At 44.4% G+C, this 26,941-nt stretch overlaps 1 protein-coding gene across 1 annotated transcript in view; it reads left to right on the top strand.

Moving 5' to 3' along the window:
- The first annotated feature begins 404 nt into the window (after positions 1–404).
- The window catches only part of NSMCE4A (NSE4 homolog A, SMC5-SMC6 complex component), a 213,338-nt gene continuing 186,801 nt past the window's right edge, over positions 405–26,941 (top strand). Inside the window, exon 1 of the mRNA XM_069611968.1 lies at positions 405–899. Within this exon, the coding sequence (XP_069468069.1) occupies positions 647–899 (253 nt within the window). The 5' untranslated portion in view covers positions 405–646. The remainder of the gene's footprint in view (positions 900–26,941) is intronic.

Genomic DNA, 26,941 nt, shown 5'->3' with positions numbered 1-26,941 from the left:
CTCGATGTCCTTTGGCTGCAGTGCGCTTTACAAATCCCAAAAATAAAAATAAAAAAAATTATTTTGGGATTTAAGAATGTTGATTATGTTAACTTGCACTTTTTAACTTTGATTGTGAGAAAAATTCGGATGCTATATTTTATATGTTTTTACGGCTTTTTTCGCCGAAATAAAACAATTTCAAAACAAACCAAACCACCAAGTATGATCTTTTTAAGACTTACTGTAAACCAAATTGGCCTGGCAAGGGAGAAGCGACGGTGTGCGTCAGCCCTCGGCCCCAGAATGCCGCTCTCAGCCACGAGGCTGCGCCAGGCTTCCCGCTCAGAGCGCGAGCCCAGTCACGTGACCCGGCAAAAACGCCCGTGCGTGCTGCTCACGTGACGAAGAGGGCACAGCACGTTGCTAAGGTCCGTTTCTCGAATAGGAAGTAGCCCCTTCCACCTGCAGAGTGCTTGGGACCGGCGCCGCTGGAGGGAGACTGTCACTGGCGAGGAAGGCAGTGGGTCTCACGGGGGGAGAGACCACCCAGCCTCTGCACACTGGTGGTGGCCCATGGAGCCCAAACTCCGCTAGAGAAGGAAAGAAGGGAGGCAGCCGGAAAGCTCGCCCTAGCAGGTCCAGTCCATTCAAGCGCCTAGAGACCATGGCGGACCCAAACACCCCAAGGCGCTCGGGGCTCCGAGGCGGCGCCCGCCATGGGGCCGCCATGCCCTCCCCGGGCCCCGTGCCGTCCCCCAGGCCCGTGTCTTCCCCCCGGAGTGCAGCCTTGAACTCGCCTGCGCCCTCTGAAGACAAGGAGGAGGTCCCGGGCACCAGCAACGGAGGAGGGGAAGGGGACGACACGAGCCGCAGGCAGATCCGCCACCAGTACCGAGAGCTCATCAACAGCGTGCAACGTAAGGGCCGCTCGCCTGCTGCTGTGTGCTGCCACTGCACGTGTTGCCATGCAAGTATTGCCAAAAGCCGCCGGGTCTGCACGCAATCCTTGCCCTGCTCCTTTTCATCTGTTGGATACGATGATTCAGCCATGCAGGGCTCTCTAGGAATCTCCCACACACTGTGTCTAGGCTTCAGGTCGTTTAATTGTACAGAAAGTGCATAGATCGCGAATGTCATTCCATCGGAGCAGAGTACTGAGGGCATGCAACCTACTGCACATCTCCCCAGAGATAAGACCATATTCATTTAAGAAAGTAAAGTCCCAACCTAATGCAAGTGCCCCCAATGGAATTCATATTTTGCAAAACGGTGGAACATGCAGACATGGGTAAACTTTTCAACTAAGGGGTTGGGCGTGTAATCAAATGCAATACAAAAAATAAGTTGAAAGCTACTTGCCAGCCATGAAAAGTCACCATCTGAATTCCACACACACAAACCCTTTACTTGCCAATCCTTGACTCTCACTGAACACCACCATATCACTTGTAACCTTCCGTTTATTACTGGCACTCCCATGCACTTCAGAGCCCCTTCCTTTGACTTTCATTTCTTGTTTGTCTCAATCATTCTGAACAAAGTCCTTCTCAATTTAAATTCCAGGTGGTACCATCGTCTGTGCTGATTTGACCAGAGTTTTGGTAACTGTTTCGATAGGAAGACCCATGCACACAAACTTGGGATATCAACCATTTTTACTATCCAAAACGTTTGATCCTCATTTTTGGTTGCAGGACTCGAAATTAAGATTCGATAAGCAGGAGCTTAAAGCAGCTCCTGAGTATCCAGCTTTAACCAGGGACTTGGAGCTACGACTGGGGAACCAGGAGCTAGAAGCAGCTCCTGGGTATCCAGCTTTAACCAGGGACTTGGAGCTACCACTGGGGAACCAGGAGCTAAAAGCAGCGCCTGGGTATCTAGCATCAACCAGGGACTTGGAGCTACCACTGGGGAACCAGGAGCTAAAAGCAGCTCCTGGGTATCCAGCATTAATCAGGGACTTGGAGCTACCACTGGGGGACGAGGTGCTAGTAAACAGCATTCTGCAAATCTAACTTCCACATGAGATAGTAACTTATCTTTGTGTCCATTATTTATGACCCCTTAATGCTTTACACGTTGTGTAGATGTGTCCTAAAATGGTCCGAATTAAATTTGCATAACTGTTTGGCATCAATTGCTCTGGGGAAGCAAAAGTAGCTCCTGGTAGTGGTTTGTGTCAAGCTTACCAGGCTCTTCTCGACTGCATGCAGAAGCTTACTAGCTCCTTGCCCCTCAATTTCGAACCCTGCGTTTATGGCAAGCCTTGTACTTGTCTCGCTTTATAACCACATGGGGCACACTCTGCATATCATCCCTCAGATTGAAATTCTTCCACATTGTGGAATGATATAATCTTGTGTTCTTTTCTTCATCTAAAAAGGAGTACATTGCATGATGGAAAGAGTTCATATCCGTTATGCTTTTATCACCTCACACAAAGCGGTTGTCTCTTTTGTTCCAAGATGCATGCAGGCCAAAAATATCTTAATAGAATTTGAATGGTTTAAAAGGGATGCTCTTTGTTTTTATGCGATGGAGGAGATGGGTGCCACCCTCACGTACTCTATGTATTTCCACATTAATCTCCCACTCACTCCATACCTATCCTTTTCCTAATTTCGAGTTTGCCCCGAAATTAATTTTGTTGGTTTCGTGGCAGTTGAACTCCTTTTTGGTAAGTTATTTTCATTTTATGGATCTAAACCCGCCTCTCCCTTCCACCTTGTTGATCAAAGCCAATTGTATTGCTGCGTTCACAGACCTAGTGATAACGTTCTACCAATGCATTGACCGTGGGATTCTACAAAGCAGAACATTAATGCCCCATAGTCCAAGTCTTGCAAAAAACAGCCTAATTTCTCTACAAAAGTATCTGAACAGTTGTACATGGAAACTCGGTTCCAATCAAAAAACGTACTCCTAATTGCAATCCCCTCTGCCTTCACCAAGCCTTGGTAACAATAGCCTGCTATAAGGAAAAAGTGGCACCCAATGCATCAGTACCACCCATAATGCATATGACCACATTGACCCACACAAGAACCTTTTTAGCTCTTGTCATTTAAAGCACAGGCTCGGTACTTTTTGCCAACTCCTTCTGCATCACCGTCCATCTTTGACCACCAATAGATCTGGGGTGATCTGCATTCTGTTAAACTCCTCCATAAATGTCCATCGCTGGCAGTCTTCAACAGCTTGGTTTGCAGACTATCAGGCGGGGTCAACATATCATTTCCAGTAACACCACAGGACCATTGTCTAACACATCATATACCCCCACCCCACCGCGGCCTACCAACTTTCCCTCAACCCTTGCTAATGCTGCCAGTTTTCGCATGCAAATAAACTACACACGCCTTGTAGTTTATTTGCATGTTTGATGTCTGGGAGATGACTCTCTGCTAACATTTCCTGGGGTATTCCCTGTGTTAGTTTGTGGTGCATGCCAGTTTCCACATCAATCCTCGCAGTCATTTAACCAATGCACTCATTACTGCTTCATCTCTGCCTTTAGCGTTAGTGCAAATATTGGCTGTTGGTCACCTCATAAACCATCGTCCACCACGTTGTGATCAACAATTCTAGTCCTGCGTGCCATCATCCATTTAGCATATCTGTGATACTTACCAAAACGGGTTTGTATTCAGTGATTCCTTCTTATTATGGTGAGTTCCTCAACCGCATAAAAAATGTTTTTAGGCCCGCCCACATCTAATGCTTTACATATCACTGAGATGCAGTGCAAACGCAATGGGGTGATATTCAGCACTCTGCAAATGGGAACTCACTAACCCTAATCACCCATCACTGGCAGACAGTTTTACATTTTAACACGAAATGGGGCTAATGTAAATGCTCTATGAATTCCAGACTTCAGCCCTCGCTGTAACTGTCAACATATATTTTGTTTTCTACAGCTCACGCATGTACAGTGTTTTCTTTGTAACAATTCAAACATTTTGCATAATAATGTCTCATGTCAAAAAATTACTTGCGTTGCTCCTTTGTTGATCTGTGATGGAACACTTCTTATTGCTTGTGCCATTGTATAGTGCAAATAGAAAAGACATGGTTGGCCTGGATAGAGGGGGCAGATGCATATCTTTATTTGTTGACGCATAGTGAGGTGGGTGTTCCCAATCAGCCTTTTAAGATGAGTAGCAATACCCTGGAGATCGATGGGGATGCAGATTTTATTCATACATCAATAATCAAGATGACACAAATAGTTTGGCAATTGTCTGTTTTAATGTCTAGTATCTGAAACGGGGAGTACAACGAACATCCGCAATCGCTAGAAACAGACTACTTATTTCCTTTAAAAAAAAAAAAAAACACCTGGGCTCTTGTACCCATAACTGGTCATCATTGACGTTCTCCCTGCATCCTACGTGGCAAACTACATAAATCTAACTGGAGAAGGAATTGGTTCTAAGTGAATAAGTATAAGCTCTATATCTATGTGGAGTAATGAAAGAAGGTGGTACGATAATTAACATCAAGTGGGGCAACTGAGCCCTCCCTTTTAAAATGGCCACTACGAACGTCGTTAAATGTACGACGTCCTATTGGCTATACAAACTATAGTACCCCCAACTACGTGGTCTCCTACAATTGGTTGGCTTCTAACCCTTGTTAGTACTTTTCCACCTACGGTGGCAGCATGCAGACTTAACAACCAGGTGCAGATGAGTTTGTCTTAACACCAGCTTCCCACCAATTAAAATATCCATCACTTCAATGGTCCAGTGTCAATTAGTGCTTTGAAATTGGCTTTGAGTTAGTACTCTTCTGAGAATTTTTAAGGAGTATGGTCACTAGCCAGCTTCCGTGTGAAGGTGTGATCATCTCGTTCGTCCAACTTCCTTCCATCACGTGACTGGACACCATGAAATCGAGCTTTTCGTATATATTTGATTTTATTCTTCAATAGTCCTCTGACGTCTCTTGTTTTTGCTTGACCCCCCCCCCCCCCTGAACAGAAGCTTCTGTTCTTTCCCGTTAATTGTATCCATTGTCAGCCAATTCTCAAAAGACCTTGGCTTTCTTGGCTCAGTCAACTCCTCTTGGCTCAGTCAACTCCTTTTAGCTGAGCTTTTATTCTGTTTTTTATTTCAATTGCTTTTCTTAACTGCAACACTGAAATGAGGCCTTCTTGCTTTGTTCAGTACTGCTTAAATGTGTAGTGGAAACGTCCATCCTTTACTTGTCCATATGTTCTTATAGAGGTATATGTGTATATATTTTTGCGCTTGCTGCAGTCTAACTATTCAAAAGCATGTGGCTAGCTTCTTGATTAATTTGTTGCTTGCGTTTCATTGCGTCTGCACACGTTTAAACTAAGTATCTTCATCAGGTCTGTGGCATTAGTCTCTTCATCTTGATACCAAGCTGTCACTTATCCTTGGTACTTCGTTGCTTTTATAAATCGTCTGCCTCTCTGGTCTGGATATCTTTCTATATGGGTGTTGATTCACGTTGTATGACATCACCATTCATCTTTGCCATTTAGTTTCTCTTCTTCTTCAGGAATCTTGGTTAAATGGCCATCTTATTGTTTTGTATGCAGGTATGGTTTCCTCAATGGGTACTTTACTTCCCATATTCTGTTAGGTATAGGTAGTCTTATGGGTACTGCGCAGAGTCCACGTTCTTCTCTTTGCTGGTTTAACTGTTCAGTATACGTCACATACTTTGGTTCATACTTTTGAAGCAATGCAGGCGGGGCAGTTGGAGTGGGGGTACTTGGCTCCTCCTCCACACTCCCACCTCTGGGCGATTTTATCGACCACTCTCACATCATCTTTTACATCTAGACATTCTGGTCTATAAAAATGCTTCCTTGGGATCCATATTTTTATGACTCCCTTCAAGCATCCAGCTGATATCACATGCTCATCCTTGTTCCATGTCATGAGCATGCACTGTCCACTTGGACTGCAATAGATCAATCTTCCCACATATTTCTTATGGTCCTTTTGGATACAGGAAATTAATTCCCTCAGGTGCATGGATACTGGCCTCCAAGGTCTCAGATTTCTTAATCAGTCAGATCTTTAGGCTTCCATCCTGGTTCAACATCAATCATGATCTTCATTCCTATTGCTTTCTTTGCTGTTTCTTGCACTTTGAGATTATTATCTTGATCGCACAGAATCCAAGCAGTATCGTCACTATCAGGGCTCCAAGGAACTTTAAAGTGTCTGCCATCCATTGTGGAACCCACGAGAAGAGTGAGCCAAACCAGCTGTCATCAGCAATGTGTCCTACTTTTTCTATCATCTGGCTATTGACTTTCGTCAGCATGTCTATGGCTTCTTTCAAGGTTCCATTATCATGAGAAGGTATGAACGTGCAACATGATTCTCCAATTTTGGCCCAAACGCCTCCATCCATAGCTGTGATCAGGTCCAAGACATATCTATTCTCGGTGGTCATCAATCGTATAGCTCTCAACTCTTCTCTGAGTTCCCTTCTGGTGATCTGAAGCCACTTGGTATTTGCTCCAACCTGGACTGCTGGTAGAAAGATTAATGAAAACACTGATGAAGTCTGGCTGAACAGTATGTGTTCATATGGAATAGCAGCAAAGGCTTCTGTTGATTTTGCTGGATAATTCTCCCTCTTCACAAGTTCTACAGACCTCTTCTTCCTCAGGTGGGCATCTGCTTTTGGAAAACTGTCAAGGTTCAGATCACTTTTTGGAATCACCAACGCAGGAACATGGACATTAACCAATGTGCAGATTCCTCCCCAATCTTTAGGCAGTCTGATGTAGGCCTTGGGTCCACAAGCCCAATAATGATCCATGCTTACTACTGTTCCGATATTTATTCCTGGGGCTACGAAGATTCGTCCACAGTTCTGATTCTCCCCCATATTTCTTGTGCCTGTGTTCCTGAAGCACAGTTTAGAACTCTCCAATGGTACTAACTGCAGGGGTCCTCCTCTGTCTTCGACCCATGTCAGTGATTTAGCAAGTTTTGTCCATAATGCTTTACACAACATATTGCATTCTCAATTGTTGGTTGGCATTGACCCATTATCACCCAATCTCTGCAGAATACTACTCCTTCCCAGCCGTCTGGTGATAAAGCAGTTCCCCAAATCTACATCTGGCCTCTGTTTTTCCATCTACGAATTTCTTCTGCAGATTTTCCTGGAACTTTCAGTTTTTGATTTAATTCTCTTCTTATTTCTCGTATGCAATGACAAGGTTCTTTGTCTTGGCATTGGACATAGTCATCTTCATTGGGATCTGTCCATTCAGTTGCCCATTTGAGAGAGGCTGTTCGGCCCATGAAATGGCCTCTTGTACTACAGAAAGCTAGGTGCACTATGCAGTGTGAAGTTAGGACATCTGTTTCAATAGCTATGAAGATCTTTGACTTCCCCCATACTGTATGGCAGGAGTGCACATACGAAGCATTCTTCATCTGACGTCCTTCCAACTTCTTTCGTTTGTTGGTACCATATGTTGTTTCCCAAGTGTGCTGTGCTGTCCAGATAATCATTCAGTTCATAATTATCTTCTTGGGTGCTTCTCTTGGTTCTCGTAGTTTTCTATGACCACGTCTCTAAATATATCCACATGGCTTCTTCTGGCTGGTTTATTTGCAGGAACATCCATCTGGGTTCCCTTTGTAGAAGAAAGTTCAACCAGTCTGTCTCTCACCATCTGTCTTTTTCTCGCAGCAGCTAATGACCGCCATAAAGTTTCTACTATAATCTCTACGCGTGACTTTTCTTTGGGACTTGCGCTTGGATCTCTTGTTTCTGGACCAGGTGTGTCTGCATGTATTCTTTGTATAGGCCCAACCTTTATCAACCCCTTGCCATGCCTGATTCGCCAACTCTGTCTTCGGCGGTTAAAAGCATTTTCTGAAACAAGTGCTGTGTGTGATTGATTACTAACATCCATTTCAAGCTCGGGTATCGACCCATCTTTTCTCGGGACAGGAATAACCATGTAAGGTCTAGGCTGCCTTGTAGTTGCCACACTCACTTTTCCCTTCTGCTCAGAAACATATACAGGAGTCTTGCCCCCTTGTGCTCCTATATAAAATGCAGTTCTCACTGTCAGTGAAAGCAATATGAATATAATGCATGTGTAAATGACACAAAGGTATGTCACTTTGCAACCATCTGCTTCTTGGACAGTGTGTCTGTTGTCGCGGGGCAACACAATGTTATTAAAATTCCCCATCTTGATCATTTGATGCTAAGGAAAGAAAAACAAACTTTAATGGCTCTGCATTTTTAGATTGCTTTCTGGAAGCTGGTGTCTTCTTTCAGCATTCGCCCTCTATCAACTTATCCTCTTTCTGAATGATAAGAAATAACTTTTCTCTGGAACCAGTTTTTCTCACCAGTTGGGGTGTAAATGTTCCTTCATCGTGAAGAAAAATGACCTCCTAGTTCTGCTTCATATATCAGCTCCCGATCAATGCCTTGAATCTGCTTCAGTCCAGATGACCTGTTGCTTCCCTGTCAGCAAGAACAAAAAGCTTTGTCTTTTATTCACTATCTCGATCTGTCCCTCGGAGGAAAGTTTCTACACTGCTATGTGATTTCTTTCAGAATAGATGCTCACCTGGATAACACTTTCCAGGAATATATTTAGATTTGCAGTGTTTCTTGGGTCTCTAGGGAATGTGTGCACATCAGTGTGCTTCCCAACAAGATGTGGAAACTCTTCTATTAGTCGAAAGAACACCACACTGACCAGTCTATGAGCTGCTTCGTCTGATGGGACCATGTGTTTTCTTCACTGTGCTCTGGAATTTCAAGAATTGTTCTGCAATGACTGTGAGCAATCTTCTTATTTTTTTAATTGTCAGGATCTCGAATGAAAGCTGAAATGCGGCAAGTTCTCCCCACCAGTGACGGATAAGTACGTAACACCAACTCAAAATACGCAAGTATGTTCCTGGAAAGGTCATCACTGGGTAACACCATGAGTAGAACCAAACAAGAACTCTGTGTGGAAGGAGTTGGGGTATTGTACCCTCTTCCAATTGGTGTATCCACGATCAGAATCTGGCATATTCTTTTTCTTATCCAGGCTTTAAGTATGCCTCAGTCCAAAGTTAATAAGCTACTGTGGCTTTAAGAATGCAGATGTTTCCTTAACCCTGCAACTAAGATGCACAGAGTGTACAAATGTGTCCTTTTACCCTTTTCTTTATAGCTCAAAAGGGAGAGTCCAAAATCAAGCCACAGTCCAAATAAAGGCTTCTTTACACTTTACACTTGTCAGGTTATGCTTCCTTCTTTGTCATAGATCTCGTCTGCATGTGCTGTGGTTCTTCTCCGATGATTGTAGCTTCTTCATGGAGGGGTGTAGGCAGAGGGGTTTCTCCAGAGTAGATCTTTGGATTTCCCAAGAAGATCCAAGCACACCTACCCTGTAATTTGACAGCAGATGGCGTTATGTCCTCAATGACAAAAGGACAGTTGAACCTTGGCTCGTCCTGCCTTTTCCTTGTGTGGTTACAAACTAGGACTGCATCTCCGGGGTAAAGTTTGGGAATGCAAAATTATTCCAGAGTGTGGGTTGTTGAAGCATCTCCTTCTGTGTTCTGTACTGCCCTACACCCTCGTTTTTGCAACTGTCCTGAAATTACAGGAAAACTGGAAATCATACAGTTCAAATAGTTTTGCAATTCCAATCCTGAAACTAACTCGGGATAGAGGCATTAGGGTTGTTCTCATTGGCCTTCCTGACACAATTTCATGAGGCGTAAGATGCTGGTCAGAACCTGGTTGGTTCCTCAATGCATATAATGCTAGTGGTAGGCAATGCAACCACCCTTTCTTCAGAGTAAGCTTCAACTTGGCTATTAACAGGCCGTTGAGCTTTTCACAGATCCCATTCCCTTGCTGATGGTAAGCCGAAGAAAACTTGTGCTTTATACCAAGCAACGAGCTGATTTGCTCAAACTGTATTAACAAAGTGAGGTCCATTATCCGATCTCATTACTTTGCACACTCCCCATCTAGGAAACACTTCTCGCACAAAAAACTTGGCTGCACAGGTAGAGTCTGGGTGTGTGCATGGACCTGCCTCTATCCATCTAGAAAAAGGACACACTAAAACAAGCAAATATCTATATCCATTGCAAACTTGTATCATGTCGTCATAGTCGATATGCAAGTGCTGAAAAGGGCCATTGCGTCTTGGAATGACTCCCCTCACTATGTGCAGTTTAAGACCAGCAGTGAATTGTTGACAAACGATACAATTTACCATAAAAATGCAACATGTTTCATTAGGTTCGACACAAACCATTCCTCAGCAATAGTTAAAGCAAGATTTTCCCTAGTTGTATGCGCTGGATAGTGTAACTGTTCCTTTGTAAGGCTATAGGCATCACTGGTTTACCAGTGCTGTCTTGTTGCCACAATGCTTCAGAGGGGTTTAAAGAACTCTCTTTGCTTCCACAAGTTCTTTTCCTCTTGCATTGCCTCCCATTGGAGCTCCATTATCTGTATTTTAGGCCTATGATTATATCCTTCAACCACAGTCGTCATCACATTCATCCTTTCATTCACATCAGTGGTCTCAATATTCATCCCTGTATCTGCTATGCGCTTGGCTTCAGAATCTGCTGCTTGGTTTCCGCGCAAGATAAAATCTGTCCCCATAGCAACTGCTATGCCCACTGGGAGTTGTAGTGCCTTAATGAGCCTGTCCAATAAGGCTGCGTGCCCTCCGCTCTGAGGTAGCCCCTTCTTTTCCAGCGCGCTACTCCTGCGTTCACTGTCGATGTCACATAGGTGGAATCGCTGTACACTGTTACTTCCTGGTCTGCATGATTCTCCATTGCGAGTATCCACGGCAATAATTCTGCAGCTTGCGCTGAATAATGAGATGGCAATAGAGTACTAATGAGCACCCGAAATTCTCCATTTGCTAGATGTTTCACCAAAGCGGCACCTGTAACTTTGTCCACCATTTTGATAGATTTTCGAAGACCCATCAATGAAAATCTCTTCACCCCCTGCTGCAAGTGCATTATCTTTTACTCTGGGTAGCTCATCACAGAACTCTCTATAATTTGCGCAATCGTGTATGGGCTCTCCTTCTGTGATTGGCTCACCTTTATAGCTAGGTTCATTATTTTACATCAAACTATTTTAATCGCTGGATTTGATGTGACTACCTCATAGGCAGAAGCCTTTTGAAAAGTCGATGTGCCTTTTGGTTTTTCAAAAATGGCAAATGAGGCGTGTTCAACATCATAGAACATCCCATCACTATGCTTGTAGCCTTTTCTATGGCAAATGCGACGGCTGCCAAACTTTGTTCGCATGGAAAGTGACCGCTCATTACTAAGATTCCACTGTAATATGCAAGGGGCTTGTACCCCAATGTGGTTCTCTGTGCGAACACTGCTGTCATAAAGCTACCTTCCGTATGCGAGAATAAAAATAATTCCTCAGCATTATTCGGAATCCCTAGAACGCGCTGTGCAGATTGCTTTTTTCAATTCATCAAACCGTTCTTCCATTGTCTCGGCCAACACAATTATTTCTTGCGTATGCCTGTGCTTTCTTTAAGGCCTGTAAGAGATGCCTTGTATACGAACTGTAGTCAGACCCATGCTCTAATGTAATTACATAGTCCCAGAAAACTCTGCATCTGTTTTATCGTGTGTGGCTTAGCTGTTTTTAAAATGGCCTCAGCTCTTTCAGGGGTAAACTTCTTTCCTTCACATGAAATTAATTGGCCTGTGTACAACACTTCTTGTTGACAGTATTGTAACTTTTCTTTGTCAACCTTATATCCTTTGTCAGCAAGTATGATCATCAACTGAACAGAATCATTTCTGCACTCTTCCTCTGTGGTGCTGCACACTAAAATGTCATCTACGTATTGCAGCACAACACTTTCTAAAGCAATATTGCTAAAGTCCATCTGAAGGATTCTGTTGAAAATCGTTGGGGACTCGCAGTACCCCTGGGGCAGCCTTGTGCTTTTTAATCGCACTTGTAAATAATGTCAAATCTTTTGAGTCTTTGTGCACTGGGATTGAGAAAATGCATTTTTCAAGTCAATCACCTTGAAATATCGTGCATCAACAGGTATATTACATAGAATTGTAGATGGGTTCGGGACTAAAGGGAACTCGGCCTCTACAATTTGGTTTATTGGGCGAAGGTCTTGTATTAGTCTCCAAGACCCTCCTTTTTTTCACAGAGTACACTGACGTATTACATGGTGACTCTGATGTCATTAAGCTACCCCGATCCATCATGGCGGAAATCGTTTTAAAAATTACTTCATCTGCCTCTGGAGACATGGGATACTGTCGTGCTCGAGGTAACATTTCTCCTGGTTTCAATTTAATCTTCACCTCCCCAACCACTTTCAGTAAGCCTAAGTCATAGGGGCCAGTGGTCCAAAATGAAACTGGCACTTTTGCCCTATCTTCATCAAAATATTCAGGACGCTTCTGTGCTAGCATCATTCTCTGTGGTACTTCTCTCTTGATCGCCTTTACCCAATAAGTAATGCACATCTCAAATACCACAAAATCATCACATAGGTAATCTCCAAACAATTCCTCACCAGTGACATCTGTCGCTCTGCAGCCTTCTTCAATGGCAATTACTGTGCTCCATCGTCTACCCTCATTATCAGTTGCATCAAGTAAAGCCATATTTCCTCAGATTATAGCTGCTTCTATGTCTAAGGAAAAAATGTGACCCTCCTCTTCATCCATCGGTATTTGAGGCCTAAATAGATACTCATCTGGTATCCTCATGGTTCTACCTACAAGACCTGGTGGCCGTGTTAGCAGAATGCGTATCCCATAATGGAACACCTCTGGTTCAAACAGTATCGCCCTAGAAGCTATCTGCCCTGCGAGTGCCACAATCATTTTGTACACGTTTTAACTAATGCATCCCGGTGTTGAGCATATTATGCCTTTGTAAACAAAATGGTCATATCAATTTTGCCATCAAATCTCGTCCTAATATGTTGACAGTTGTTTGCCTCGAGTAAAGCAGTGGCACCTTTCATTCTCCTATGGAGACTGGTAATTATTCTGTGAAAGGAACTTGACTAGTTGCTCCTGTAAAGCCCTGAGTATTCATCGCTAGACATAAACAAATGTGCCCTTTTCGTTTACACCCTTGTCCACTAAGAAAGAAAAAGCTTTGCCGCCTATATTTACGCCTATCCTCGGTTCCTCATGAGGATTCGGCGTTATAGATGGGACTAAACACATCGGGTCTCCCAGTGAGCTGTCCTAATGCGGGTACAGTCTCATTCCATCACTCGTAAATGGATTTCCTCCATTAACAGTGACGCCTCCTATTCTACGCGTCATAGGCGGTTCTGTGTTTGTGTTCTGCTTAAGTTGCATAGGAGATTGCTGCGATTGTCCTGACAGTGGGTAATATGCCATTTGCTGTGATTGCAAGCCTTGCTGCACTCTCGGCGCTCGCTGCTGCACTGTTTGATTTTGTGCAGATCCATTTCCGCTCTGCTGCGAATATGCAGGTGGATTTGCCATTACCTGTCTTGAAAACAGATCATTCTGTACCATCCCTTGGCTTCTACACCTACGAGCCATGTGCCCTGTCATTCCACAACATATAGGCAGTGGGCCCCCACATCTGCCCATATTGCATATTCTGATTACCGTTTGCATATTCTGTTAACCTCCCTGATTATTTTACCAATTCCCTTGATTACCTTGCCAACCTCTTCCTTGTGGAGCATATCCATTATTTGTCTGGTTAAACTGTCTTTGGTTATTTACTTATGGCATGTTCTCTGCCTGCTGCGAATTTGACCCTCCTACGCTAGTTAACATTGCCCCTTCAATGGCATACTTGGACAGTTTTTTTCCAGAACCAATTTTGCTTCCTCACCTTTTTGCGTGTCCTTTTTACGATTCTTTTCCTGCAGGAGTCTGCAGTAATGTGCAAATTTTCGACCACCGTTTGGCTTCTATACCCACTAATTACTTGAGCTGCTTCTGTACTTTCTCTGGCAGCCCGTGGCATAATATATGATCAAATACAGGTATAAATTTCCCCCAAGCCTCACGAGTCTCGAGCGTCCAGGCGTCTTGCAAATTCTGAATGTAAACTAAGGGATGATCTCCTTCCTTCATCTTTTTTTGTCATTAAAGCTCCCATATCGGACGTATCTGGATATAGTACTCGTAGCGCTTTCCAAATTGGTACTCTACAGTTATTAAACAGCGCTCCATCATGCGAATTGTTGACTGTATTCACACCAGGGTAACCTGCCCTTGTCTATACATCATCGGCTCTCTCACCAAGTATGGCGATTGGAAGACTTTTAATATCCCCCTATAGCTAATGCATTCCCTCCCGTCATTATTTTCTAACTCCATTTTCCAGCACCGGAAATTAAACTCGGGAGTTTGCATTTTAAAGATTATCTGTCCATTTGGGGCCATGGTGTGTAGTGCGGCCTGGCCCCTCCCTTTTCTAACAAGGGGAATTGTGACGCTCCAAACTCATTCTCATCCCTCATCATTTGTCGATCTACTGCCGGGGTAATATTCCCACATCGCCGTCTACCTGGCAATGATCCCAGCCTGCTTACATAAGGCGGGGACCCTTCCCTCCCCCCCCCCCCTCCTCTGACCGTGGGGTTTCCCCTTATTTCGGTCTGACTGTGTCAGTAGCTCTGGTGCATCAGACACAGGTATTTTTAAATCTGACCATCTTACTTCCTTATCCATAGGTGAATATCCCACTAGATCACATACATCACTTCTCTCTTCCCTCTGGAAGGTTTCCCTTTCTTTGTCTGATACTTCTCGTGCCCAACTTGTGCAACTTCTCTTATCTCTTTTAAAGTTAGTCTGTCTAAAGACAGCTCCTTGTGTCTTGCACTACAGGAGGCTTCCTCTGTGTCATACTGAGTGCTCTTGAGACTATCACTTTTTTCCCTTTCCTTGTGATTCTTTCTGGGCTGGCATTCCATGGTATACTTTGTTGATCGTTTCCTCAATGTTTCGTGGGTCAAATTCGTCTTCTAGATTTACTCTAGGTGTACCTGGTAATGACTCAGATTCTGGAAAAATTCCTCTTCCCATGCTACCTGTAGTTTGGGATTTCTTACTTCCCTTTCCAACTACTCAAGATTGCGTGCTCTCTGCCTTCGTTTGCGTTCCATGTCATCGACTTCTCTGCGCTTTATCGCTTATTTTGTCTTCCTTTCTTTTTCATATCCCTTCATTCATATGCCCTTCGTATCTCCTCTTCGCCTCTGTATTCTTTCCTGTTCATCTTCTATTCTTTTCTAGCCTTTCCTGTTCATCTGCTGTTCTTTGTCTATTGTCGCGTTTTCTTTGCTCTTCTGCTCTCTTGTTTTTCAGCTTGCTCATATTGATATAACTGTTCTCGTCTTTGTCAATTCTTTTTTTTGCTCCCTCATCTTTCAATCGTTCCTCCCTTTCTTTGTCTTTTCTATCTTGTTCGTCTTGATCTCCTCTTCGTCTTACTTGCTTGATGCCTTTACCATCGAGGTTAAGTAAAATCTGTCCTCCCATCCATTCGTTCTGTAAGAGTGCTATCTCATCAGTTTTATCCTTACCTCCTTTCCATCTCTTTATTTCTCCTTATATCTAGAGATGTACTTGCTCGATCACGTCTCTCCTTGTCCCACAGGACCTTGTAGGTTATATCTTTCTCTGGGTCCTCGTCACTACTTTGCGTAGGTGACTCATATGATGGCTTGCTATATCCCGTTGCTGCTTTAAGTTCCCTAAATAGGTATTCCCCTTTGTCATTCTTAGTTTCATCTTTTATTTCAGATGGGACGGGCGAAGAAGGTGGCTCTTCACCCCCCCATCTTGCATATGTTAAGTATCCAATCTAAAGGAGGCTCCTCCTCCTTTTTGTTTTCATACATTTTCCAAAACTCTAGACTCGCTAGGCGCTTTTCTAACCTTTTCCCTGTGTATGTTGTATGCAAACATGTTGTCATATGCTGCAGAACTGCCTTCGATAATGATCCGCCTTGGGGCCATGGCATAAACATTTTGTCTGCGGTTCCTTTAACCCACTCTGCACTGTATTGTTTTAGTTTAAGCGCATGCTTTGGTAGCTATTTGCAAAGATGCACTCATCGAGTAACTTCCATTTTTTTAACCTTCACTTTTCTCTTTCCTACCGCTCACTTATGCTTGATTTACAGTTTCCAAAATATGTCTCAATCAAAATACGCCTATGAGCGAGCACTATTTGTCGCAAGCTCCAATCCCGTCAAACAAAATGTTTTAATTTTTTTTTTTACTTTAATCTTGCTAAAAAAAAACAACCATCAAAGTAAAACAATTTTCGTATCTCAACTTTACGCTTCTCAATTACATGAAAAATGTTCTTTCAACTCTGACGTCATCACACCTTTCAATCACATACAACAGACAGACTTGAACGGCCACTATTCACAATCTTCTCCTTTAAGACGTGTCTTGCCCTCTAAGCAGACCCTCCAGCTTATAGCGATTTTGCGATCCCGTAAAAACGGCCGTTTTGCGCAAAATGCTGCAAAAACGGCAGTTTTGTGCAAAAACAGCATCTTAAAAAAAATGTTTACTTTTTTAAAATTTTTGTAAGTCATTTGCAAAAATTACTGTTTTAAGAAAAATTATACTCAGGGTGCCAGGTTCTCGACTTTTTTTTTCACACAAGAAATGAAATGCGCTAACGCATCTCATCACTTGCGCCCCAAAAAAGTGCAGCCCAATCCACAAGGGACACATGAATGGGCACATTTTATATGCGCGCCCATTCAGATGGCCTTTCACCTCCTTGATCAAATAAAGTGGCGTTTCTGTCAATTTAAAAGCGCATCCCTCATTTCCAAGCAAGATGCACTTTTAATGTTTAGAAATTGTAGGCAACCCTACGCACACTGGATGTGGGGCTGCCACTGCATGACAGGGTCTTTCCTGACCCTGTCATGCATTTCTTTTAAGGTATGAAGCTCTGCTGTGTCGCTTGCATTTCTGTTCCTCAAACAGGATAAAAACGATTTTTTTGGGTCGCATTTTATAGCGGCAGGTACCTGGAGGGCCTGTCCCTGTGGAAGGCGCTGGGAGCTTGCAGAACACTGTCGGGAGAGCGATTCTATTCAAAGTGCTGCCCATTTTGATGACAAAAATCTATTGAATGTTCCAATTTGACCTATTTCGTTTCGTCCAGTACTATTCGTTTTTTTTTATTATTTTTTTTTTAATATAACTACTAAACATGTGTTGCGGGGGTGTCACCCGCTCCCCATGTTCAGTATTTTTGGTCTAGGGTGGTTGCAGAAGTGTTTTCCCTTTTTCTTCAAAATTGGAGGCGGGACAGAAAAAAAGAAAATAACGAAAAAGGGACCCTCCGGAGTCGGATCTAACCCGCGTTAGAGGGATGGATCTGGCACCGCAGGGTTGCAGGGGAAGCGACAGCGACCAAGCAGTTAAGTAGGGGAGGGGGTGGGGTGGTGGTGTAAGGTACATTTTGGCTTGTTTGGCAGAAGTGCAAAAAAAATTGCAGCGGAATTGACTACGGACAATTCCGCCGCAAATAATTACACTTCGGTCAAACAACCCAGATCACCATTCAAGGCCGCTAGCCAGCGCACAATTTGCGCTACAGCTCAAGCCTGTGGAAATGCACCGGTGTCAGAATGCACCAAAGTATCAACTGAAAAGGATACGATATTCAAAAGGATACAGGAGGTAGGGTCTTCCGGATCCCTGTTCACCCGACTTGATAGTCGTGAAGTCAACAAAGACCTTCCAAATGATACAACCCTCTGGCTGATAAAACAGGCAGAGCGATGGATCACTGGAAAGGGCGTGGGTAAGGTATAGTAATCCAGCCTAGGACAAATTAAAGTATCATGAATAACTGCTCCAACCTGAGTATGATGAGTTAGATAATGACAGGAATGATCACACTGACCTGTATCTCTGGGTAGAACAATCCAGAAGCCTCTTGATGGATTTGAATTGAAGAACAAAACGACAGGGAAGGGAAAATTAGTAAGGGAGACTTATCCCGGACGGAACGAGGCTCACGCTAGATACGGGTTGAATTCACCACAGGATAGCGTCCAAAGTTCAGTTCAAAGTCACTTCCAATAATCCTTGAAAGGCTTCCTTCCCACTTAGGGATCAATCCTTCTGTTAATGCCACAGATGCAGGAGTTAGAAGAAAATAGCGTTTGAAGACAACGTGAGCGTGTGGATTTACACGCGGGCAGGAATCGCGCAGCCTTGGCCAGCCGCACTTGAAGACGAAGAGCGCGTGTGGATTTTACACGCGGGCAGGATTCACGCAGCCTGGGCCGGCCGCACTTGAAGACGAAGAGCGCGTGTGGATGTTACACGCGGGCAGGATTCACGCAGCCTTGGCCAGCCGCGTATGAAGACAAAGAGCGCGTGTGGATTTTACACGCGGGCAGGATTCACGCAGCCTGGGCCGGCCGCACTTGAAGACGAAGAGCGCGTGTGGATTTTACACGCGGGCAGGATTCACGCAGCCTTGGCCAGCCGCGTATGAAGACAAAGAGCGCGTGTGGATTTTACACGCGGGCAGGATTCACGCAGCCTTGGCCAGCCGCGTATGAAGACAAAGAGCGCGTGTGGATTTTACACGCGGGCAGGATTCACGCAGCCTTGGCCAGCCGCGTATGAAGACAAAGAGCGTGTGTGGATTTTACACGCGGGCAGGATTCACGCAGCCTTGGCCAGCCGCGTGTGAAGACAAGGAGCGCGTGTGGATTATCACGCGAAGGGATAGCTCCAGGAATCAGCGTGTGGCGGAACACACGCTATCGAAGGCCCAAAAGTAGCTGTAGGAATATACCAGGATGTAGATCAGAGGTTCAGCTACTCGACGCCAATAGAGACGATCAGAAGCAGCGAGTGAAGTTTCTACGCTGCTTAAATACGTGATACCGTATTTCACGTGACGAAGCAAAAGTCACGTGAAGTTAGCGACGTGAAAAGTGTAAACGTCGTTTTCCCGGTAACGTATCGAATAGCCTCCATTTGGAGTAGAACGGTCTAGCTGTTCTACGAGCGTAGCGTCCAGCATGCATGACAACCGGTCACCTTTGAGAATAAGGTGACCTTCTCATTTCCAAAAATGGGTTGTCTAAAAATACCATATCCTCCGTTCTTTTTTTAAATGCCCCATTATTTGAAGAACTGGGTCAAATTGTACCATTCAAAAAAATAAAAAAAATGGTTACACTATGAGGGAGAGTGATGGGTGAGATGTGAAGTGATAGGCAAGAAAGCAGAGGGAGAGCAGTGGGTCAGAGGAGGAAGCGCTGCACAAGAGAGCAGAGGAAGCAGTGATGCGGTGGGCCAGAAGTCTGAGAGCGAGCAGAGGTACAGAAAGTAGAGGGAGTGTGTGGTCGGTGAGCCAGAAAGCAGAGAGGAAGCGGTTGGCCAGAAAGAGGCAGTGAGCTGCAGATTGGGAAAAAGGATGAGGGAAGAGTGTGATAGAATGGGAGAAATGATGCAAGATACAGAAGCAGCACAAAAGAATGAAGGACTGTATATTGCGGGAGGAATTGTAGAGTGTAAGGTGTGAGTTGGGAGTATGATTTGGAGTGTGGCAGGGGCTGGGCAGTGTAAATTGTGACTTGACAGTGTGACACAGCGCGTGAGTATTTGTATGACAGAGTGAGAGGTTAAGGAATGCAAGTTGTGATGGAGAGTTGGTGAGATGTGTGTTGGCGAGAGAGGTGTGTGGGTGTTTGGGGGATTGGAGAACATAGAAGGGGAATATTTTCAGCATTACAATTGATAATGATCAATTTAGTTAATAATATTAAATAGGCATGAACATTAAACCAGAAATGTAGCCAAATCAAACACTGTTCTGCCAAGCCAGAGACATCTGGGACTCTTCCTATTAAATTAATACAAAAGATACATAATAATGATACCCTGGCTCTCTTGTAGCCTTGCACTATGCCTATTTCCTGCAATGTGGCAATCTTACACCCTCCAGTTAATACAAAATGTCCCGCAAAAATGCTGCAATAAATAAAGGTTTGTGCCGCAAAATTTGCCATTTCATGCCGCAAAATCCTGGAAGGTCTGTCTAAGATTCCTCCGATTGGAACTTAGACCTATCTCTTTCTGGATCGCCTTTAATCGATCCCGTCTCCTACTTTATGGGATTCCAGTAGAGGCTCTGCTAACATTCTTTAAAGTCTAGGAACGGGGTGTATTCTCTTATCGTGGCCTCACTCACGACTATTCTTTATATATTGCCCAGCCACACTCCATTCAATATCTCATTTCCCATATACATATATATTTTACTCTTGCGTTATATTTTATCCCTCCTCCCTTTTGTTACTCTCCATTATTTACTATGCATGCATCCCTCCCTTTCACGCGCACTCTTTGGTCTATTTACTCACCGTTCGCATATCTTTCTTCTTCGGATCCTCGGGATCACCGCCTTCGTTACCGCCTGTTAGAGGTGCTTTTCGATTCGCTTCTCGTAGATGTGGAGGGGTTTCCATCTGAAAATAGGGTTCCCGTCAAACCGTCCCTTTCAAGGAGTTGGTTATACTATCCACGGGGAGCTACACGTCCTGTTAGCCGAACGGCAAAGGTCGTGTGATATTGCAAAAGTTACTTATGTCGACTGCCGATGGTTATCTTATCAAACCATCCTATCTCTGCTACCAAGTGAGCTGGGTGTTCCCAAACAGCCCTTTAAGATGAGTAGCAATACCCTGGAGATGGATGGGGGTGCAGATTTGATTCATACCTCAATAATCAAGACGACACAAATAGTTTAGCAAAGTTCGTCTGTTTTAATGTCAATTATCTAAAACAAGGGAGTAAAACGAACATCAGCAATCGCTCGATATTCTGACTCTACTTATTTCATAAAAAAATCTGGACTCGTATACCCATAAATGGTCGTCATTGACGTTCGACCTGCATCATTACCAACGTGTCCTATGTCGCAAACTACATAAAACTAACGGGAGAAGGGATTGGTTCTAAGAGAATAACGTATAAGCTCTATATCTATGTGGAGTAACGAAAGAAGGTGGTAGGATAATTAACATCAGCTTGGGAAACTTCCCTTTAAAATGGCCACTACGAACCTACACTAAATGTATGACGTCCTATTGGCTACACAAATTATAGGACCCCCCCCAACTATGTGGTCTGCTACAATTGGTTGACTTCTAACCCCCGTCAGTACTTTTCCACCTACGTTAGCAGCATGTAGACTGAACAACCAGGTGCGGATGAGGTCATTTTACCAGCTTCCCACCAATTAAAATATCCATCACCTCAATGGTCCAGTGTCAATGAGTGCTTTGAAATTGGCCTTTAGTTTGTACTGTTCTCTGTGAATTTTTAAGGAGTATAGTCGCTAGCCGGCCTCCGTGCGAAGGTGTGATCATATCGTTAGTCCAACTTTCTTCCATCATGTGACTGGACACCATGACATCGAGCTTTTCGTGTATTTAATTTTATTCTTCAATAGTCCTCTGACGTCTCTTGTTTTTGCTTGACCTCCCTGAACAGGAGCTTCTGTTCATTCTTGTTAATTGTATCCAATGTCAGCCAACTCTGAAAAAACCTTGGCTTTCTTGGCTTAGTCAACTCCTTTAGCTGAGCTTTTATTCTGTTTATTTCAATTGCTTTTCTTAACTGCGACTCTAAAATGAGGCCTTCTTGCTTTGTTCAGTACTGCTTAAATGCGTGGTGGAATCATCCATCCTTGTCCATATGTTCTTATAGAGGTGTGTGTGTGTGTATATATATATATATATATATATATATATATATATATATGCGCTTGCCGCAGTCTAACTATTCAAAAGCATGTGGCTAGCTTCATTATTACTTTGCTGCTTGAGTTTCATTGCGTCTGTACACGTTTAAACGAAGCATCTTCATCAGGTCTGTGGCGTTGGTCTCTTCATCTTGATCCCAAGATGTCACTTATCCTTGGTACTTCGTTGCTTTTATAAATCGTCTGCCTCTCTGATGGTTAACTTGCTATAAGGTTGTCGATTCGCGTTGTATGACGTCACCATTCATCTTTGCCATTTAGTTTCTTTGCTTCTTCAGGAATCTCGTTTATATGGCCATCATTTTGTCTTGTATGCAAGTATGGTTTCATCAATGGGTACTTTACTTCCCATATTCTCTTACGTATAGGTGGTTTTATGGGTACTCCGCAGAGTCCACGCTCTTCTCTTTTCTGGTATAACAGTTCAGTAAACATCACATACGTTGGTTCATACTTTTCAGGCAATGCAGGTGGAGCAATTGGATTGGGGGTACTTGGCTCCTCCTCTACAATGCAGACTGGCAATACCTGAGTCCTGAGTCCTGAGTTCCAGTATGCAGCAACACTTGTGTTTCTTCCAGAGGAGAGGGCTGCGGATCAGACAATCGGATGTTCACACTGAGAGACCTCGCTAGCTACTGGCATTCAGTTGGGCACTCGCAAACCTACATATGTGATTAGTGGCATTGCTCTATTTATATGATGTTTTGTAGGCACCTCAAGCTGTGTTGTAGCGTTGACCGTATGAATAGTAGAAGATGGTAAAAGAATGGGCAGTGAATCATTTGGTTGTGGTAGGAAAGGAGATTGGGATAATGAAGACTCCCGACATGGGCATTTCAAACCTTTTAACCTCCACTCTAATTGGCAAAGTCTGATCTCCCAGCTTCTTTAGCTGAGTCTTTGTGTACCCATGTGTGGCATGGTGGTGAGGGCAAACGTCCCTATGTTTGTTCTTGGGGCCGTGCAATCTTTGGGTTCATGGATATAGTTTGAGTGATGTAGAACAGTAAGAGGCATACAACTGTAGTGCTTGCATGTCCATTTGTTGCGTTTCTGGACAAACGCACACCCTGAACCAACTTGGTTGAGGTTGGTTTGGGGTGCTTGTGTTTGTTCTGGTGTTTATCGGTGCTGCGCTACTGTCAGGCCTCAATTTGCACTCACCACTAGCCATTGTCTACTGATCAATGATCACCCACTCTTGGCGAGTGACAAATGTTGTGCTATGTTCATGTGAAGAACTGAGTTGGCAAGTGGCTTTTTAAACATTTTTTTTTCTTTTGGTTGTAAATAACCTTTCAAATCCAAGTTAAAACATGTCAAATGTCAACATGGTAGTCATTTTAAATTGCAATAAAATTTGCATACAGTCGAGTAAAATTTAGCCTGTGTAAATATCTGCATATGGGCTCCTCTGATCTAGGACTAGTAGTTTGACACTTAATCTCTATTTGGAAACTTCACATTTTTACATTCACTCAAGATTGATTTGTTCCTTAGTTTTCCTTTTTCTGTGTAGTCTGTTATTTATGCGTTTTTGTGTTTGTATTCTTTGTAGCGTTCCGAAGCCTGCGGGCATGCAGCTCTTCATAAGAATTCAAAATAAATAAGACGCAGCAGCAGACTGCTGCTGGAGAATGAGCACAGGGAGACATCCAACAGCACACCAGGGATTTTTAAAATAATAAATAAAAGCCCACAGGAAGGCCTTAATAAGTAATCCACTAAACCACCAGGGATTTCTTCTCCAATCACGAAAGAGGCCCACTAGATGGCTCTTGCTAAGGGGGACCGGGGAGAGTAGGGGTATTTGAGTAGTTCCTTGGGGGACTGGTTTCCCCTTTTGATATTGTAAACGCGACAAAACAAGTGGCAAAGGGGGCAGGTCTTACAAGCCATCTCCCAGTCACGCACCGGAGATGATGTAAATAATTGATAGGGTTCAGTGACCATGGAAGGGGTTGGGCTATTTAGAAGGTACGCTGGGGATGGTTTAGTGTGGGCTGTAGTTGGGTGAGGGCATAAGGTGGAGGACAACATCCAAGAGACCAGAGAGGAGAGTGCAGTCGTCTCTCTGTGAGAGGAGTGAGTCCAGTAGGGGAAGAATAGTAGTTGTAAGTGAAGGGAGTAGGAGTAGCAGTGGGAGAGAGAGAGAGAGAGAGAAGTGGTAGGAGGATAATGTAGTGGTAGAAGTAGAGTGTAGTAGTGAGAATAGAGAGAGAAGAGGGGGACAGTAGTAGCAGAGAGGTAGTAATAACAAGGACGTGGTATAGTAGGAGCAGTAATATCGGCGAGAGTAGTAAGTTGTAGTGGTACTAGTGAGTGGAGGAATTGAGAAGGGGGGAAAAGAAGTAACATCAAAGGGAGAGGTTGGAAGGTAGGGTGCAAGATCAGAGGGAAAGAAGCATGGTGGAAGTACACCATCATGGGATGCCAGAGTAGTAGAGAGGTAGGTGGGATGTGCATGCGTGGAGCTCAAGTGACCCCATGTGGAAAAAGGCGCTATCCAAAGAAACCCCTGTAGAACACTAAATGGGGCTAGGAGAGGGACAGCTAGAAGGCCCCTGTGGAGTGAGGTAGCCGCTGGCTTAGGGGAAACACTTGGTCCTAGTCAGAAATAGACAGATGGGGGTCACCAGTCTGTAACACTAACCTCCTTGTTAAGGACAGCTTGGCTAAAGAGGAGGGAAAGGCCAAGGCAGTTGAGCTAGAGAGGGACGGCCCTTGTGCCAAATTCCCCAGATTCCCCATTGCCCCTGCAAGTTTGAGAATTCCAACAGCCAATCTAATTGTGGTCCAAATAAACACTCTTGAAACAACAAAATTGCCTCAAGAATGGTAAATTGTGGCGGACACCATTAAACAACCCCGCCAATTTTTGTGATGTGGATTGAACAGTCTGGTGGTAGTGAACAGATGTGTACCTTTTGTGCATGGCTGTGCTGCGGTAAATTCATTATTTGTCTTTTTGAGAAGCATATGCTCAATGTGTACTCCTCCTGGCTGAAAGCCTATTCTTTGGGCCAGTTTCTTTTTTGGCCACCATCTTTCAGTCTCGGGTCACAAATTGTCAAATAAGGGTATGCATTTTCGCAGGAGCACTGGACTCCCAGTCAGTGCTTTGAATGTGAACTGGCTGAAACTGTTTTGGGTCTGTCTGGTCTCAATCAAGACTTCAGATACATTGGTCCTCATTACAAGTTTGCTGGTCCGGAATGAACTGTGCCGGACCGTCGACAAGTTCTGCAGGCAGGTGCCGACCTGTCTGCCAAATCTGACCTGGCATGCGGAACGGCACCCGCCCGCAGAGATGCACGGAAACTCTGGCACCATTACAACATGGTGCCGGAGTTCCCGCGGTCCCCCCTTCCCGTGGAGTCCTATAGAACGCCACAGGAATGGGGATTTACAGAATTGCCGACGCTGGATTTACCGGACCACTGGGGCTGTAATGCCCCAGTAATTCTGGCAAGTCAGTAATTAACTATGGTCCGGCGGCAGCCTGCCGGTTTTACCAGCATGGCTACCGCCGGACTCGTAATTATCCCCCTTATGTCCTGTTGCTGGGCTGAATGTGAGGTGGCAAGCTGTTTGATTGGACAGCCGACATCTGTTTGAATGTTGCAGAGAGAACCTTGCGCAATTCAAGACCCTCCCATGTAGAAGCCGTAGGACCGCCAGATACCTGCTGCTACAACCAGCATTGGCCAAGCCAACCAAGCTTTTTAGGATACCTGCCTTCAATAATCAACTGAAGACCTGACCCAGGTGCCATCTCTTTCTGGACTGGTGTTCACCAATCTGTCTAAAGGATTGGTCTGAATCCATCGCCAATTCAACTTTGCAGCAGAGTCTGCAATTGACCTGCATTTGGTGGTAACTTTACTGCAGCTTTGCACAGGCTCCTTCTTGCCTCGTCACTGAAAACTTTGCTGGGATCCTCAGCACTCTGCTGCAATCCCACCGGTACAATGTGTTTTCATCGCAAGGCTTTCCAACGCCTGCCTTTTAAACATGGAAAAAATAACGAAAAGGTTCATCAAAATATTGATCCTGTTAAAGTACATCTAGCCTACCTAGGACTTGTGAAGTGTTCTTAACCCAGTCCTGCTGCCTCTCCTCATGGAAAGCGAGAAGGAGCTCTCTTCCAAGCCCCTCTCGCTATATCATGGTGGCCATCTTCAATCCGCCAATTTGCCTTTGATGAAAAGTGGCACAGCTGCCCTTTCTTTCATTGAATCCCTTTTTCTTGTAAACAAATTGTGCTTTTTCTACCCCAGGCTAAACCGAAATGCCATTTCTTGCAGGGTCGGACACAAGCAGTAACTGTACTGGGTCCTTGTCAATGCCCTTATCATGAAGTCTTTGAATTGTTCATGTGCTCTTGTTATGTACCGGTCATTCACTGGCACTTAGTGTTAGTGTATTTTCATTCTCCTCACATCTGACGTTTCCAAGAAGTCAAACTACCAACTACACCTCCTCAGCGGTATTCTTCCTTTCCTCTCCTTCACCCAGAAGCTCACTGACTCTAGCGCTCCGATTCTCGCTAGGCTGGACTACTGCAACAGCCTCTTTCTAAATCTGCCTGCTTCCACGCTCTGCCCTCTGCAACTTATCCAGAACAGGACTGCAAGACTTGTCATTGGCCTCAAGCCCAGGGATCGTATCTCTCCAGCACTGAAATCTCTGCATTGGCTCTCAGTGGCTGCATGGATTAAATTCAAGACCCTTTGCATTGTCCACACGGCTTTCTGGGGCTTGGATCCTCAATACCTCCAACTCTCTCTTCGTAAATACCTTCCTACTCCAGCTCTTTGCTCCTCCTACTCCCTCAGGGTCAATCGCTTCCCCAACTAACGAATTGCTGATAGAACCCGTTTTTCGGCTGGTACCTCCCTCTGGAACAGCCTCCCTGCCTCTCTGAAACTCAAGGCGAACCATCTCCGGTTCCGGAAGCACCTCAAGACCTTCCTCTTTGCTTCTGCCTTCTCTCTTCCTCTCCGCTGCTCATTTCGTGTCTGATACTGCATTGGTCACCTGGACACCCTCTGATTTTGGGCCCAGGACCCTACGCGCCCAGTTGCACAACTGCACTGCCTACTGGCAAACCTTGCAC

The sequence above is a fragment of the Ambystoma mexicanum genome, chromosome 8 (assembly GCF_040938575.1).
Source record: "Ambystoma mexicanum isolate Mex_15411 chromosome 8, UKY_AmexF1_1, whole genome shotgun sequence".
Taxonomy (NCBI): Eukaryota; Metazoa; Chordata; class Amphibia; order Caudata; family Ambystomatidae; genus Ambystoma; species Ambystoma mexicanum.
The sequence above is the reverse complement of the archived record's forward strand: the minus strand, read 5'-3'. Positions and strand labels throughout refer to the sequence as shown.